This window comes from Propithecus coquereli, unplaced genomic scaffold, assembly GCF_000956105.1.
Source record: "Propithecus coquereli isolate 6110/MARCELLA unplaced genomic scaffold, Pcoq_1.0 Scaffold16, whole genome shotgun sequence".
In the NCBI taxonomy this organism is placed as follows: Eukaryota; Metazoa; Chordata; class Mammalia; order Primates; family Indriidae; genus Propithecus; species Propithecus coquereli.
The window spans coordinates 4,435,640-4,450,671 of record NW_012140524.1 but is presented as its reverse complement, the minus strand read 5'-3'; the positions used below and the strand labels follow the sequence as shown (position 1 = coordinate 4,450,671).

At 40.5% G+C, this 15,032-nt stretch overlaps 1 protein-coding gene across 1 annotated transcript in view; it reads left to right on the top strand.

Moving 5' to 3' along the window:
- Window positions 1-12,172, top strand: part of CCDC91 (coiled-coil domain containing 91) — a 208,930-nt gene extending 196,758 nt beyond the window's left edge. Inside the window, exon 7 of the mRNA XM_012640958.1 lies at window positions 11,984-12,172. Coding sequence (XP_012496412.1) covers window positions 11,984-12,172 — 189 coding nt within the window. The remainder of the gene's footprint in view (window positions 1-11,983) is intronic.
- The last annotated feature ends 2,860 nt before the right edge of the window (window positions 12,173-15,032 follow it).

Below are 15,032 nucleotides of genomic sequence, written 5' to 3'. Positions count from 1 at the left end.
GCTAAAACACAAGTGAAGAGACTAAATTAAAAAAAAAAAAAGTTTCCTAGATTTTTTCTCAAAATGTGCTCAGAACAATACATGAAAGTTAGAGAAAAAAAAAAAAAAACTAAGTAAATATAATATCCTGCCAATGCTCAAATTTTATGTGTCAGCCAGGGATGAAGATAGCTTGGGTACATGAAATTCATAGATACACAATACATTTACAAAAAGCAGACTTTTTTGGTTTGAATTTCAGCTCGTAAGGTATTTCTGCACCCACCCATGGCAGAGCAACAGTGAGAATAGTCAGAAGTCACGAAGGAGGAGCAGGCACGAAGGACCTAAACCAACCACAGACCAGATCAGCAGCTCAATGAAATTGACTGTAGACCTCAAACTGCTTCTGATATTTGAATTAAGAATGAAATTTCCCATATGCAACCAGTCTAGGCAGGCATTCCTGATGACACTCTCAAACTGTCCCTTATGTTAGCATCCTCCACTGAGCAGGACTGAATGCATCTCCGGGGAGGGGGGGGTCAAACCCACCTAGATTAGGTTTGAAGGAGCAAGGAGTTCAGTTCTTGCCCCAGAGCATCCTCCCTTTCTGGAAACTAGAAGCACATTTACAACCCCACCTAGTAATTCCAGATGACAGAATCATATTTTAGCTACCCCTCGGCTTTAGAAATGTTTTTCTTCCAAGAAACTATTTTTGAATTAGTGAAAAATGTTGAAAGCCGACCACCCGCCTTTTTATTTAACAAGCATTTTTGAGTCCCTCACCCAGGCCAGGCAATGTGCTAGGTACTGAAGATGCAAAGATGAAGACACTATCGATGCCCTCGAATAGCTCAGAGTGTAGTGAATAAGAGGTTCATGAAACAAGATTAAAACTCAGTAAACTACGCACCAAGTGCAGTTGTGTACCACGTGCCTAGGTCTGCACTGGGGTGTCAGGAAGAGCCTATGGCAAAGGAAGAGGCTGAGCTGAGCAGCTAAGGGTTGAGAGGGGGTTTATCAGATGAGGAACAGGTGAGTGGCGTTTCAGACAGAGGGAACAATACGTTGCAAAAGTACCAGAGGGAGAAAATATGACTGTGGCTTAAGGAGAGTAAGTGGCACCAGGGTCAAGGTAGCATGTTGCGTGCTCTAGTTATGCAAGGGTTTACCTGGAAAAAGAACAAATGTACGGTGGTGAAGTTCAAGTGCATTCCTGTATTTGAAGTTCAACAAATCTAAAGGTAGTAATTCAGAGCAAAAAGAAATAAAAAATTTGACCGGTTTCTTTGTGATACCCTAAAACAAGTGCCAAGGGACTTATGAATTACTGTCTGCAGAATTGTCAGGGGTGCTTCATGGACCTGCAACCTGCCGTCATATGGGCCCTGGTACTTGAGTGACTGCTCTGCTGTTGCTGTCTTGAAATTCTCTAGTCAATTTTGAACAAAGGACCCTCCCTGCCTTTTCATATTCCACTGGTCCTGAAAATTATGTAGCTGATGCTGAGAATAAAACATTGTTTCCGAGAATTTGAAATAGTTCAGTATTATACTGGAAGTGGAAAGAGGGAGAGCTGGTGGTTGAGGTTGAACAGGTAGGCAGTGGCTTATATTGAAAGGCTTGGTTGTCTTGCTAAGAATTTAAAATTTACCTGTATTTATCCTTTTCCTGAAGGATAGTCACTGAGGAATTTGAGCAAGAAAGCAGCATGAACAGATTTGTTGTTAGGTCACTCTGATGTAACGGAGGTGATAGAGTGGAAATGTAACAATGAGTTTCCCACTTAAAATGAATGCCTTTTCATTGTCTGAATTTCATTTATTGGGTATAAAGTTTTGATCCACGTTAAAATGCAAAGGTCTTTACAAGGAATAGCTACTATGATTAGCTTATATCTTGGGGTAAGTTAAAATAGCATGATCTGTGAGCTCCTTTGAGAACAGAACTGAATACAGGAAAGAGAGGACAGAAAACCAGGGGGAAGAAGGTTCTGTGTACAGGTGAGGAGGCCATGGGGAAGCTTGGCCTTTTGGAGAAAGTTTAGCCATCTCTTCATTTTGCACAAGTTCAGCCTGACCCATATGGAGAGATTTTTTTTTCCCCCAAAAAATTGCCTTTTAGTATCCTCCCTGCCCATCGCTTTGTTGCAGTGGTTCTCAAAGTGTGAGACCCAGGAAATCAGCATCCACATCACCTGGAACTGGTTAGAAATGCATTCTCTACTCCACCCCAGTAGCACCCTAGTAGCATTGGTGCCCAGCAATATGTTGTTACAAGCCCTCTGGGTGATCCTCAGGCAGCCAAGAACTATATTGTTTCATTGTAAATTTCCTATGCCCTTGGAACTCAGATATTACAAGAAAAAAGGTGGAAATGCCCATTAGAATGAATAATCAAAAATGACCTTAATATCAAGAAAAATTTCACTCTTGTTCTAAACATACCTTTACATGGACATACATTCAGTGAGTGATCTAGGGCATAGATGGTTGCAAAATCTTCGTAGGTGATAATGCCGTAGTTCCAGAATGACTTTAAAAGGGCATAAATTATTGCACGGATGATGAATCATAGCTTCTGTAGTTAACAGTGGTATTTAGCAAAACAAAATAAAAATAATTCTTTCCTTCCTAAGCAAGCATAGTCGTTATATGGGAAGAATGTTTTACTTGTATCATCATCTTCCAAAGGATCATCTCTTCTGATAGCGCTGGAATTTTTCATTTCTCCGTGCCTTACGTTGCACCAGTAATATTGCGGCTATGATAATACATGTCCAGAAATCACATTCGTTTACATAGTCCACAATATTTCTGAAATGCACTCTGATTTGCTGCTGAAACCAGCATTTCTCAGATTCTTTCCATTGTCTTCCATGAGTAATCCAATATACATGGAAGGATAAAAGAGTAAACAGTTTTGTGATAATCCAAATTTTTCCAATGGAATTTTAAACAGTTTGACAATTTGATCTTGCTAAAAAATGATACAAAATAAATGCTTCTTAGCAAACAATTGTCCGGTACATATTATAATTCTGCCTCATATTCTCACAGTAGATTGTTTTCTGAGTCTTTCAGTGGAATTCTTTCAAATTAGAGCTCAATGATCTTCTTTATGTTTTATCCAAGGTTTGAAATACATGAACCTGTCTCTACTTACTTGCACAATGGCCTCTATTATGGTATCTTTTTCTTTAAATCCAAATATTATACTCAGCATTTTAGGAATTCCCTATCCTAAATACAGGCAATTAAATTGCCTATAAGTTATTCAGAGCCTCAGAAAATGAAATGAAATGGGAGTTTTGTACTTTGAAATGAGTTCAAAAATGTGTACCATTTGTCAATGCCAGTCTCTGTCAAATTGTCCTCATTATCTTCTGGTCCTGCTGCTAACAGATGAAATAATCTGACACAGACTTCTCCAACTTCTCTTCCTAGGAGAAATCTGGTCTTTTTCAGCAATTGGGAATCAAAGTCTTGACCTTGAAGATAGGAGAAAGAACAGAATGTTTCCTGGTGCCACAATAAACTAGATGAAACTTGAAAACATCCACCAGGATAAACAAGGGCAGACATGGGCATCGGTGTCATTTTCTATCACATTCAGGACTACCTGAGAGCTGATATCCAGGGACTTTAGAACAAGAGAATGCTCAGTCTGGAACTTTGCAAAACCCTGCAGATAACTGCCGAGGATGGGCTCAGACGCAAGGTTCTCATCAATGGCCTGGCCTGACTTTGGCTTCATGAGTCTGAGTTGAGACCAGAACAAAAGCGGTCTTTTCAATTAACGTTCAGCCCAACCTCTTATTTTGGAAGACGAAGGTTAATTCTCAGCCTTGAACATGCAGAGGAAGGCAGGAAATAGGGACTGAGGTATAGGCTTTGTGTGGGCAGGGTCAAGCGTAGGGCTCTGAAAGCCCAGACTAGAGTGGAGGGGAGAAAATGAGTGAAGAGGGTGGAGCAAAGGAAAGTCCAGACTCTCTTGTCTGTGTCAACAACCGGTCAATGAGGGGTGGAGGGACGATCCAGGCTTCTTCCCTCGGCAGGACGCTCCTCCAGCCCTCCAGACTTGAGAAATGTTCCCATTTCCTTTCCTCTCGGCATCCAGTGAGAATGTTTCCATGTGGCAACACCCTAATACATGGGATTATTTCAGGGACAGAGCAAGGGTGCGCCAGACAGACACGAGTCAGGAGGCGTCATGATCCCATCTCATATAGAACACACTCCAACAAGCAACCAAAAAAGGAATTTGAGATAATTCATATCTTTACTCATTCTCTTAGGAAACAGACAAAGGTGGGACTGGGGTAGGGAAAGTACATTTTTATGCCATAAAAAACAGCAAAACATTGTACAAATTCATTCTCCCCGATCTTCACCACTTTTCCTAACTCTCTAACATCTTCTAAAATTTTCCTTTATTTTCAATGCTCACCCTCAATTCCTGTTCTCTTACCAATGTAAATCTTCTAGCTTCTCCGGATTCTGCAGGTCATCGCCAGCTGTTTACTTACACCAAATGTCATAGTAAGGTGTAGGTGAATGTGTGAATCTGGGGGGGGAGGACATTTTAATATATTTTCTGTCTTCTCCCACCAGAGTGTAAACTTCTTGACATTAGGGACATCACTCTCCTCTGCCCAGAGCAATGCCTGGCACACAGTGAGTACTCAAGGACTATTGAATGAATGAATGAATGTCCTAACATCATGCATCCCCACTCTCCAAGGGCTCATTACATTGTTCTTGGCCACGCTTATCAACCCTATACTGGGATTTTTGCTATGCTGCATATTAAAAGGCACAGTATTGAATACTGAGAGAAATGTGTGTTTCCTTCTGTCTCCATTGAAGTCTTGTTCTGTGCTCTGTCATGAGACAAATATCTTTGCAAATTTAATTTCTCCATCTATTATCGAGAACAATAACACACCTATGAGACCATCTAAGGCCAACATAGAGAACTTTGAGTTTTTCACAGTAAAGATCAAGTGACATTGTCATTGCTGTCTCACTGCTTTTACTATTAATAGAGATGATCTAAGAGTGATGACTTGAGTCTTTGAAACTAATAGTCAAACTTAAAACTTCTTCCTGTTACCTAGAAATTACTTCCAAGGAAAGCTTCTTTTCAGATGGTTTTACTTCATTACCAGGAGGCCTTCCTCCTCTATATAGAATGTGAATAAAAGAGTTAAACTAACTTATAAAGTATTTTATCACCTGGACTAAATAAGGGATAGGAAAATGTACTCATAGCCAAACTGAACTCGAAGGAAGGCATACATCTGGGCACCATCTCCAAGGAAAGCATCTTTTTTAAATATACGTTTTTATGCACCCAACAACAGAAAAACTCAATATTCTTCAATATATTTTCCCCTCTGCCCAGTAGCTAGAAAATGTCTAAGGGGAGAATGTCTTCCCTAAAACAACAAACTATCTTCTTTTAGCTCTCTGCCCTCAGTGAAAATAAGACAACCTCAGAGATTTGAGTTTCCGTCGCCTCAGCAGTTATGGACAGTAAGCTGAATAGCAACAGGCTTTTCACCAACGGAAGCGATCTGGTGATAAGTGCTTCATTGCCCCACTGGAAATTTGTTTTTGGAAATGAAAATCAATGAGAAATCCTTAAGGTGGGAAGGCTCTGAGGTTTAGCAGCTTAGATAGCAGAGCTGGTAATATGATAACAGAGATCACTGAAGAAAACCATACATCAGGGAGCAGATTTATTATAACCACATTAGGAACTCTCTAACAATTGTAAGGATAGAATGGCTCTACCCAAGTTCAATAGAAATTATGAAAATTCTCAGGACATTTGTCAGAGGAGCAGGAGGCGTTCTCTATGCTAGACATTCCTGGTCATTCCACCAGAAAGTGGAGTGGTCTGGAGCCTTTGATGGAGAAAGGTCAGAGATTACCAGAACATTTGACTCAGTTCACCTCGGCAGGAAGAGTCCCTAAGAACATTTCCTACTCTCCTATGGCCGTTACCTCTTTAAATGTCCTATCAACTCTCTCCTCTCTCCATGATCAACTCAAGAGATTTCAGAAGGAGGAAAATAGCATCTGACTATAAAACAGCTGAGGATTTCTGTCCTATACTCTCAGAAGACTGATTCACAGGTGGTTACGTTTTTAGTCGGTTAACATGGCAGGCTTGTGCTGCAGAGTGTGTGCTTCGCAGGCTGAGTGAGAAATGTCTCATCAGGAAGGTGATGGCAAGCCTACTTGAAACTCGTCCCTGCTGTCACACAGTTCCTGGACATAGAGCATATGGTACAGTTCGTGAGTCACGGGGTCAGTGCCTGCTTTTCATTCCTGATGCCACTGCTTACTAGTTGTCTGTTTCCTGGGTGAGTTACTTACCCTCTGTAGGTTTTAGTTTGCCCAACTGTAAAATGGAAGTAACAAAAACAACAGCAGCAAACAGTTTATAGTGGTGTTTACTAGTTACCAAGCTTTATTCTAATGTTTTGCCTCCATTAACTAATTTAATGCTTTCAACAACCCTATAAGGTGGGTGCTCCGGAGTCCTCTTCTCTCTGCTACCTTGAGTCCCTAGAAACAATATACATGGAGGATGATGGTGTGCCTTATGGACGTTATGTCATTTAATCCTCACAGCAATCTCATGAGGAAGGTGCTCTCTTATTTTACCCATCTGACACTTGAGAAAACTGAGGCACAGAAAAGTGAAATTACTTACCCAAAGACAGTAAGTCGTGGTGTTGAGAATTAAAGGCAGACTCTAAATGCCATGTCCTTTCATACAATGCATCACACCCGAGTTTCTCCCATGTGTTAAAAGGGGATAAAACCGACTTGAATCACGTTTGTGAATGGGAAGCATTTACAAAGGATGATTGAAGAGCTGCCTTCAATGCTTTGCTTCAAAATAAACAGACCTGATAGACACAATCAAAATCTCTGGCTTTAATTTTGTTGTTGTTGTTTTTTTTTCCCTTGGTACTGGATTTTATGATGAAGTTTCCATGAGAAAAGGGATCCTGTGGTCATGTAAAATAATCAACAAAAAGAATGTAGGAAAGGGTACTGGTAAGCCATATGAGGAAATTGCTAACAAGATGTTTGTCTCTACACTGACATAAATTCCCTAAAACGTCCTGTTTCACAATCTACAAGATGGCAGTAAATTACCCCTAGAGGGCGCCAAAGTGATCGGTGCGCTTTTTTATTTTTTTATTTTTAATCTCTGTTTTTGTAGATGTGGCATGGACTCCCTGCCTCTCTGAGGGTTTCAGGATGGTCCTTAAAAAGCCCCTCAGGGCCTTCCTCTGGTTTGGAGTGTGGGCCAGGGTCACCCAGAAAGCTAAATGCAGCCGCTGGGTGATAAAAGCCCTGCGGTAAACTGACTTCCAGCTAACCGCAGGGCGGCAGAGAGCATCTAATGCAACCACAAAGTGGTTTGCTGGCACAGAACTTTCCCAACACTTGGAACGAGATACCAGGGGATGTTGTTTAGTCTCCATCTTGGAAATCTTTCTCTTAGCAAGAGGAAAATTCTGATATCCATCAGTCTGAGACTATTTGAGCACAGCCTTCTGTGGAAGCAAGGGGACTAACACACTGTCTGTGGGCTCTCCCGACCCCAAATTCGATGATCTTAGAGGAGATGCTTAACCAGTTAATGACAAAACAGACCTGCGTAAATATGCTAGTCGGGACTGACAAACTGTAGTAGAATGTCAGAGCTCTTTGTAATATGACAGATTTGTTCTGTCATATTACAAAGAGAAATGAAATTTTAATGCAAAATTATAGGTTCTCGGGGAATTTCAGGTTTGCACGCAACGCTTGAGTGAGAGGCACAGTGTCAGCTTGACACGCACTCCTTCTAACAGATGTCCTCTGACAAGGTCACTGTATGGAGCTTGCGGCTGCTTTGAGGACCCTGTTCTGAAGACATTGAAATTGACAGCATTAAGACCTTGAGTTCTTTTTCTTTAAAATATAACCACTGCTTATTCTTCAGCACTGCCTTTGAGCTAGAAATTGATGTACTTAATGGCTGGTATTGGCTGATGGGACTAAATTACATGAAAGAATGGCTTTCATCATATTGCTCAATTTAGGGATTTCTTTTATTTCAAAGGCAAGGTTAATTACCTCTAGAAAATGTTAAGCAATTACCCACTAATAATAGCAGGGAAGACACTCCTGAAGCAGCCAATTCAAGTCAGGGGTGGGATGTGGAAGGAGTGGAAGCTTTTAGATTTGAATTAATGCTGAAAAATGAAAACTATGTTAAGCTTTTAAAGACTTTAATGGAGAGTGACCAGGCTGTCGCGTTAGCCCTTCGGCTGCCTTGGCCATCAGTCTGTGCCACTTATGACCTAGAGTACTGACCCCACTCTCTGACAATCAGTGGGCCATAGCAGAGGTGTGAGCTCCACATGAACGGTGAAGAAGACTCTAGCCTGGGGCTTTTAAATTGCACCCAGGAATTTTCTTTGTTGCTCAGTATTACAGTTTGGCTTCGTGATGTTGGAGTGTGGGGACTGAGTGGTACTATCCAAAAGCCTGGGCCCTGTCCAGACACCACACATTGTCACATCTCCCCACTCTCATATCCAATTTCAAGCCACTGAAGGATGATAAATAGAAATCTCTGCCATTTGCTCAGCTCAAGGTCCTATGGCAAATGGATACAGAAAGCTGAACAATCCACATCCTTTGTCCTTTCTTTGATTGCTTCAGTAGAAGAAGTAAGGCTGTACTTGGTGTGGCATAACTTGTTAATGCATGCAAGCCTTCCCTCTTCCACTGCCAAGGACACATGGTTTCCATGCAGCCCTGGAATTCCTTAGCAGCTGGGAGGAAAGGCTGGTCAGTAGCCACCTTGAGATGCTTTGAGGAGTCAGCCCACCTTGGTGCCCAAGGGAGGCCACCAAGATGCTTCTGTTTCCCAATACAGAATGACATGTGGACACCACCTAGCGCTGGGTCTCCACATAGGTGATACCCTTCTAAATACTGTGCTAGCAGGAGGCTGATGACTGCTAAGATAAAATTCCTTAGCCACATGAGTGCATTTCAATTTCTTTCTCCCCAAAAAAAGCAATTCTCTGATTTCATGGGATAACCATAGGATGATCTTAGAATCCCCAAATTATAGCTCTTTATAATATCGGTATTAATCTTGCACGTACTTTGGCCTGAATAAAACAGTTTATAGGTAATTGATCTTTAAATCGAAGCTCAGACTTTTGAAGATTCTGCAAAGGAGAGAACTATTATTTGCTGTTATAAGCTTCGAGATTTCTGGATTCTCGTTTCCAATAGCTAACAGCCACCATCATAATGTAGTGCCTATTTTTGAACAGCTTAGGAACTACTGTTACAGGCTGTTTTGTTTTGTTTTGTTTTGTTTTTCTGTTAATGATGGCTCGTGAATTTATTCAAAACCAATAATCTTTGGTAAAAGATGATGAGAAGATTATTAATTCAATGGCTATTCTGAAGAATTCATTTACAAAGAAGAATTCCAAGTATCATTTAATTTCAAAGGTAAAAATGTGTCAATTTTGTAGGTCAAGTCTTTCTAGCAAGCCTCTAGTTAGGAAGAAAAATTCAAAATTGAAAATTGATACTCTGAATGTACCAGATAGCATGACTTTCTGCTCTTTTTAATAGCTTGACTGTTTTGGTTTTTTTTTCTGAAAATGTTTCTTTGTTTCAGGCACTCTGGGTTAGAGAAGATGGCATGGGCATCATTGTTTTCCTAAATCAATGTTTGCCCATACTCATAAAACATCTGAGAAGCGTATGGTCATTTTTATAGTCCCTTCTTTGCCTAGGTTGACTTCCTTCTTAATTTAAACTATCACCCATAATTCTCCTATATTTTCAACTAAGCTTCTATGTGATTGTCAAGTAAATCATCAGAAAAGGCACCTGAAACTCCTGCACTTCCAACTCAACTCAATTTCATGTGATCTACCTTAAAGGAATGTTAGGAACCATGTAATAGATGTGGCTGTCTCTCAATCTTTGTTACAGCAGCTAGCACAACAAACTGTCATTAATGCAAATGCCTACTCATTAAGTCCTATGCCAAAGAGTGGGATGTATACAGAGAGATCCACCAGCTGTTAAGGCCTATTTTGATCATCAGAAATAAAGGAAAATAAGAATATATCTTGCAACAGATCTGCTAGCAAACACAAAAGGAAATGAAATACATTCTTTAGCGAGAGAAAGAAATTAGTTAAATTCGCTTTATAGAAACCATACAATCTATACATATGTATTTTCCTTCTTTATCTTCTGTGAAATTCCAAGGATATTCTGTCATGTAAGTAGACTAAGCTCAGTTTCCAACCATTGTCCTTTCAAAAAAAAAAAACAAAACATGTTTTAGTTTTTTCACAGCTTTGGGCTTACCTGTGCCTGTTTATTCCTAGTTGTGAAATGTCACTGAAATGTTAAATATTATAGCTGGAAAGAATATTTAGAAAATTGTAGTCCCATTCTCTCATTTTATATATGAGAAACCAGAGACTTAGAGAAGTGAAGTAACTTTCCTAAGGTCACACAGCTAGTTAATGGCAAAACCGGGATAAAAATCCAGACATCCTGACACATAGTCCAAAAGGTGCGATCCAGATGTTACAAGTGACATGAGATCTTTCCTGATATATGACCCACTGCTGTAGGACTCCAGGAAGTGAGCACTAAATGCAGACACAAAGAAAAGGAAAAGGGCAGGAAAAGAGGAAGCTTCAAGATCTCTGAGACCATCCCACTTTACTTCCTCTAAGTATTGGCTCTCTAGGACAAAGCCCCATTATTCTATCCAAGAAATGACCCTGACACTTCAGATATTGAGCTCGGAGCTTTCTTATATCCATCCATATGAGAAGCCATGGAAGTTATTACAGTTAAACCTAATGAAGGTATATACTAATCCTTAAGTAAAACCATTGTTTAAAAAGGCAAGTTTTTTTAAGCTTTTAAACTTTTCCATATAGACTTAGCCTGTGTTTATAAATTAATACAGGTCTGATGACTATATAGTACTCATTCATTCTTTCATTCATTCATTTCCCCATTGACTCATCTCATAAATATTTATTGAGTGCCTAGTACATATCAGGTAATGATGTGGTGAACAGGACAGACACAGCCCTGGCTCTCTGAGAACTTACAATTTAGTGAGTGTGACAGACATTGAACAAGTATTTACAATAATTATGGGAGAACATACCACAAAGCTTCATCAGAAACCAAACCCCTGGATTGACATTCTAGCTTTCTGGTCCTTGGGGAGGGTATTTTGGGAAGTGGTGGGGTGTCTGGGTTGTTATAGGGCCAGAGGGACACTACTGGGCTCTAGGTAACAGGAAGCCAGGGTGCTGGATGTCCTGTACTGAGCCACCCACACCTGCAATACAGAGAATTGCCCACATCCCCCATGGCTTTTGAGTCCTTGCTGGGCATTCACAAAGGTGAAAGCCCTCTTTATAATTTCCTGAGCCTAGACTCGAACTCTGTTTTACAAATCTACATGAAGTATCTTTTTCATAACTTTGATACATACTGAAAGTTCAAGGAATGCATCTAATATGAAAGACCATATTTTGTTTTGTTTGAAACTTAAGAACACGGTTCACAATTTTGTAAAAGCATGTCACCGGTAGCAATGCTGTCAATGAAATACACAGCATAACACTGAAATTTTTATTAGGCTATATTTAGAGCTCTCTCCACCATGAAAATTGAGGCTATAGGTGCCATGAAATACATTTTAAGATGTAAACTACTTTCCTTTTTTACTTCATGAATAAAGGTAGGTTCTTTTGTCTATGGATTTCATTTCTGATTTATTTGTGAAGGAAAGAGAACAGCTATCAACGCCAGGCAGAGCACTGTACTGGTCCTCCTCTCTGAATGCCTTTCATGGTATCTCTCGTTTGCTAATCTTCATGGCTCTACTTGCTAAATGATTACTTTTTTAGATAGAACAGAAGTACTTCCAGATCTTCTCTTCTCCTGTTTCAATGACCCTGGCTTGGGAAGATGACAGATTGAAGAGAAAATCAGAAACTCGAAGGGGTGTAGACAGTATGACTGCCCAGTGCTATGTCATCTTCAGCCTGCACCATCCAGAGAGCACATGTCAAACTAGATTTTGGATAGCTACATGAGTGTATTAAGACAGGACTTTTGTGATTAGTGTAAAAAAAGATATACAGTGGAGCTAGCGCCACAAGAAAGAGTCCACGAGGCCAGATGGTAGCAGCGAATGCAAGAAGATCCAGCAGGGTGGGCAGGAGAAGCCTTTCCTCCAGCACTACCTGCTATTCCATTCTTCTGGCTGAAGCAATGCAGGGGAGTCTGAATTGATGATAGACGTAAGGACTGAACTGTAGCTCAAAGATGGTCAGGGGGCCTTAGAGTCTCTCAGAAGCCCATTCGGAAGTTCAGCACCCGCAGGTCCCCTGATGCTCACAGGCACCTTTCTGATGACCTCTTATTTCCTAACTTTCTGAGAAGCAAGGGTGTAGCGATGCTGGACAGCTGGTACACAACCACCTTCCTAGTAGATGGAGAGAGATAGCAAACCTTTGGTGACTTGATTTTATTCTATTTGCTCTGAAAATTCAGCCATTTGATAGGTTAGAGTGGAACCCTCAACTGCACTTGAGTACAGGGCAGACTTGGCCTCCACACAAATTAATTGAGCTCCTGATGACTTACAGTTGTCAAAGCCACTGTGCTGCTTTCTGAAAAGGAGCCTGATTGAAGAATTTAACTTGTTGTGGAAGAGTGTGATTTTTGTCTTTTTTTTTTTTTTTAATTTGCAACCTTGACTCTCAAGAACGGAAGGCCCTTTTAGTCACAGAGCTGGAGTTTGTGATTGGAACATCCTTCAAATAATGTTAGTGGGTTTCCTATTGCTGTTGTGAAAGTAAATCTGTAGCATGACAATGTGCATCAGTTGGGATTTTTGACTCTTGGGATGTAGCCCCTGTGTGTGAGGTCAGCTGTCCTGGTAGCTGGGATGAGATGACCAACTTGTTTTTCCGAGGCCTGCAAATTGTCTCAAATGGCAACTAATTTTATTCAAAATGGACTTAATCCAAATTTGAACCAGGGACTGAGAAGAGCAAGGCTCCATATCCCATTACAAGAGCTATCCAGATTCTCCATATTACCGTATATTAAATCCTTATAATAAGCTGCTTTGTGAGTCTTGGTGCTGGTTCAGTATTTTCATTGCAGTGATTACCCTATGGTCTGTTGGCCAGCTGAAGCTGGAGTACTCTTTCTCTTGATACATTTCCATAACATCTCTCATCGGCCCAGTGAAACTTGTTGTTAAGGGCAGAGCTAATCTATTGCAGCCTTCCTTGCTGCACCATGCCAAGAAACTTGATGGGTTTCTTTCAGCTATTTCCATGAGGACAGTTCACTTCTTTGGGAGAGTTTTAGCTCCATCAAGTTAGTGAACAATGCAGCTGCAAAGAACAGCTCTTGAAAACAGCTTCCCCACCCCTAAAAGTGGGGCCCCTATTGCCTAAACTGACATCAAAATGGAGGCATTATTTTACATACTGGATTTTAATATATGTATGCACATAAATATTTAAATATCTGTATCATCTCAAAAGGAATTTGCGGGAACTTCTAAAATAATAACTAGGATTTACATTTCCTTCAATGATGTGGCTTCCTAATTCCAATTCCATGTCTACTGACCACCATGACTGTTATTTGCTTATAGTTTGTAACTGTGCTAGATTTTGGCAATAGGGAGATGATTAAGGTGATTCAAGGGCAGTAAAAGAGAAAAACAAGTAAATAAGTCAGATTTCTGTGTGAAAGATGTAGAGGAGCCAAAAAATTCAACATTACCAATCAATTTTTAGAAAGCCCGACTGATTTTGCTTTAAATACTAGGGCCGGGGAAGTAAACACATTTGTCAGCAGCTGGGCAGCTGGAGTGTCCCAGATGAGGGATGTGCAGTGAAGCTGTCTCACCCAGCAGGAATGATGTGGGCTTTGGGAGGACACTCTGCCTATATACCCCTGCCCCTGTCTATCCCACCCTCCATCTGGCTAGCCCCCTCACCCTTATATTTTCTCTAGTAGCTCATTTATGATGCTTTCACCATTGCGATTTGTCCCTGGCTCTATTGTGATTCCCTGGCATGAGCTGTGTTTGGCATCTTGTCTCTTGGACCCTGTCTCAAGAACAACATTCACTTCCCTGGCTTAGCATTTCCCCTTCCACCAGTTATCTAGGGCTCCGCCCAGGCTGTCCTCCACCTGATCCCTTGTCTCTGGGCTCCAGGAGTAGGTGCCAGTTCAGTTCCAGCCACACCCTCATTCAGTTCTCAGCAGGGCCAAGAGTTTTTGTTTTGTTTTGTTTATTCCCTCCTCAGGCCCAACCCTCACCCTCTTCATGCCATTTTGAAAGAAAATCCAGTGCTCTATGTCTTGACAAAACAAACTGAAAAACATATTAAAGAGCCAAAGTCTGGGTCAAAAATCAAAACAAAACAAAACTAAAACCTAGAAAACTTTTACTTTTGTTATAGGACTTGTGCCTTTTCCCTCCAGCTCCCAAAGCATTAAGGGGTATCAGTGTAGTAGATACATGAGATTGATAAGGCCAAAGAGAGGCTGATGAAGAAGTGTTCCAACTATAATCTCTGTGCCCAGGAGAGGCCTCCATTAGCTAGAGATCTTGTGACTTATGCTTTTAGGATAATTTATAACAGTGCTGTCAATAGAAACATAACGTTAGCTACATATATAATGTTATTTTCTAATAACTCCTTTAAAAAAGTAAAGCAAAAAGAAAATTATTGTTAAAAATACATTTTATTTAACCAAAAACATTCCTGTTGCAAAATACTACCTAAACTTATTACTGAGATGTTTTACATTGTTTTATTTTCATACTAAGTCTTAGAAATGCCAACTCAGATACTAAATTTTTAACAAAGTATAATACAGCCCTATCAAAGGTAGTGATGTCAGCAAGACAGTGGAATATAA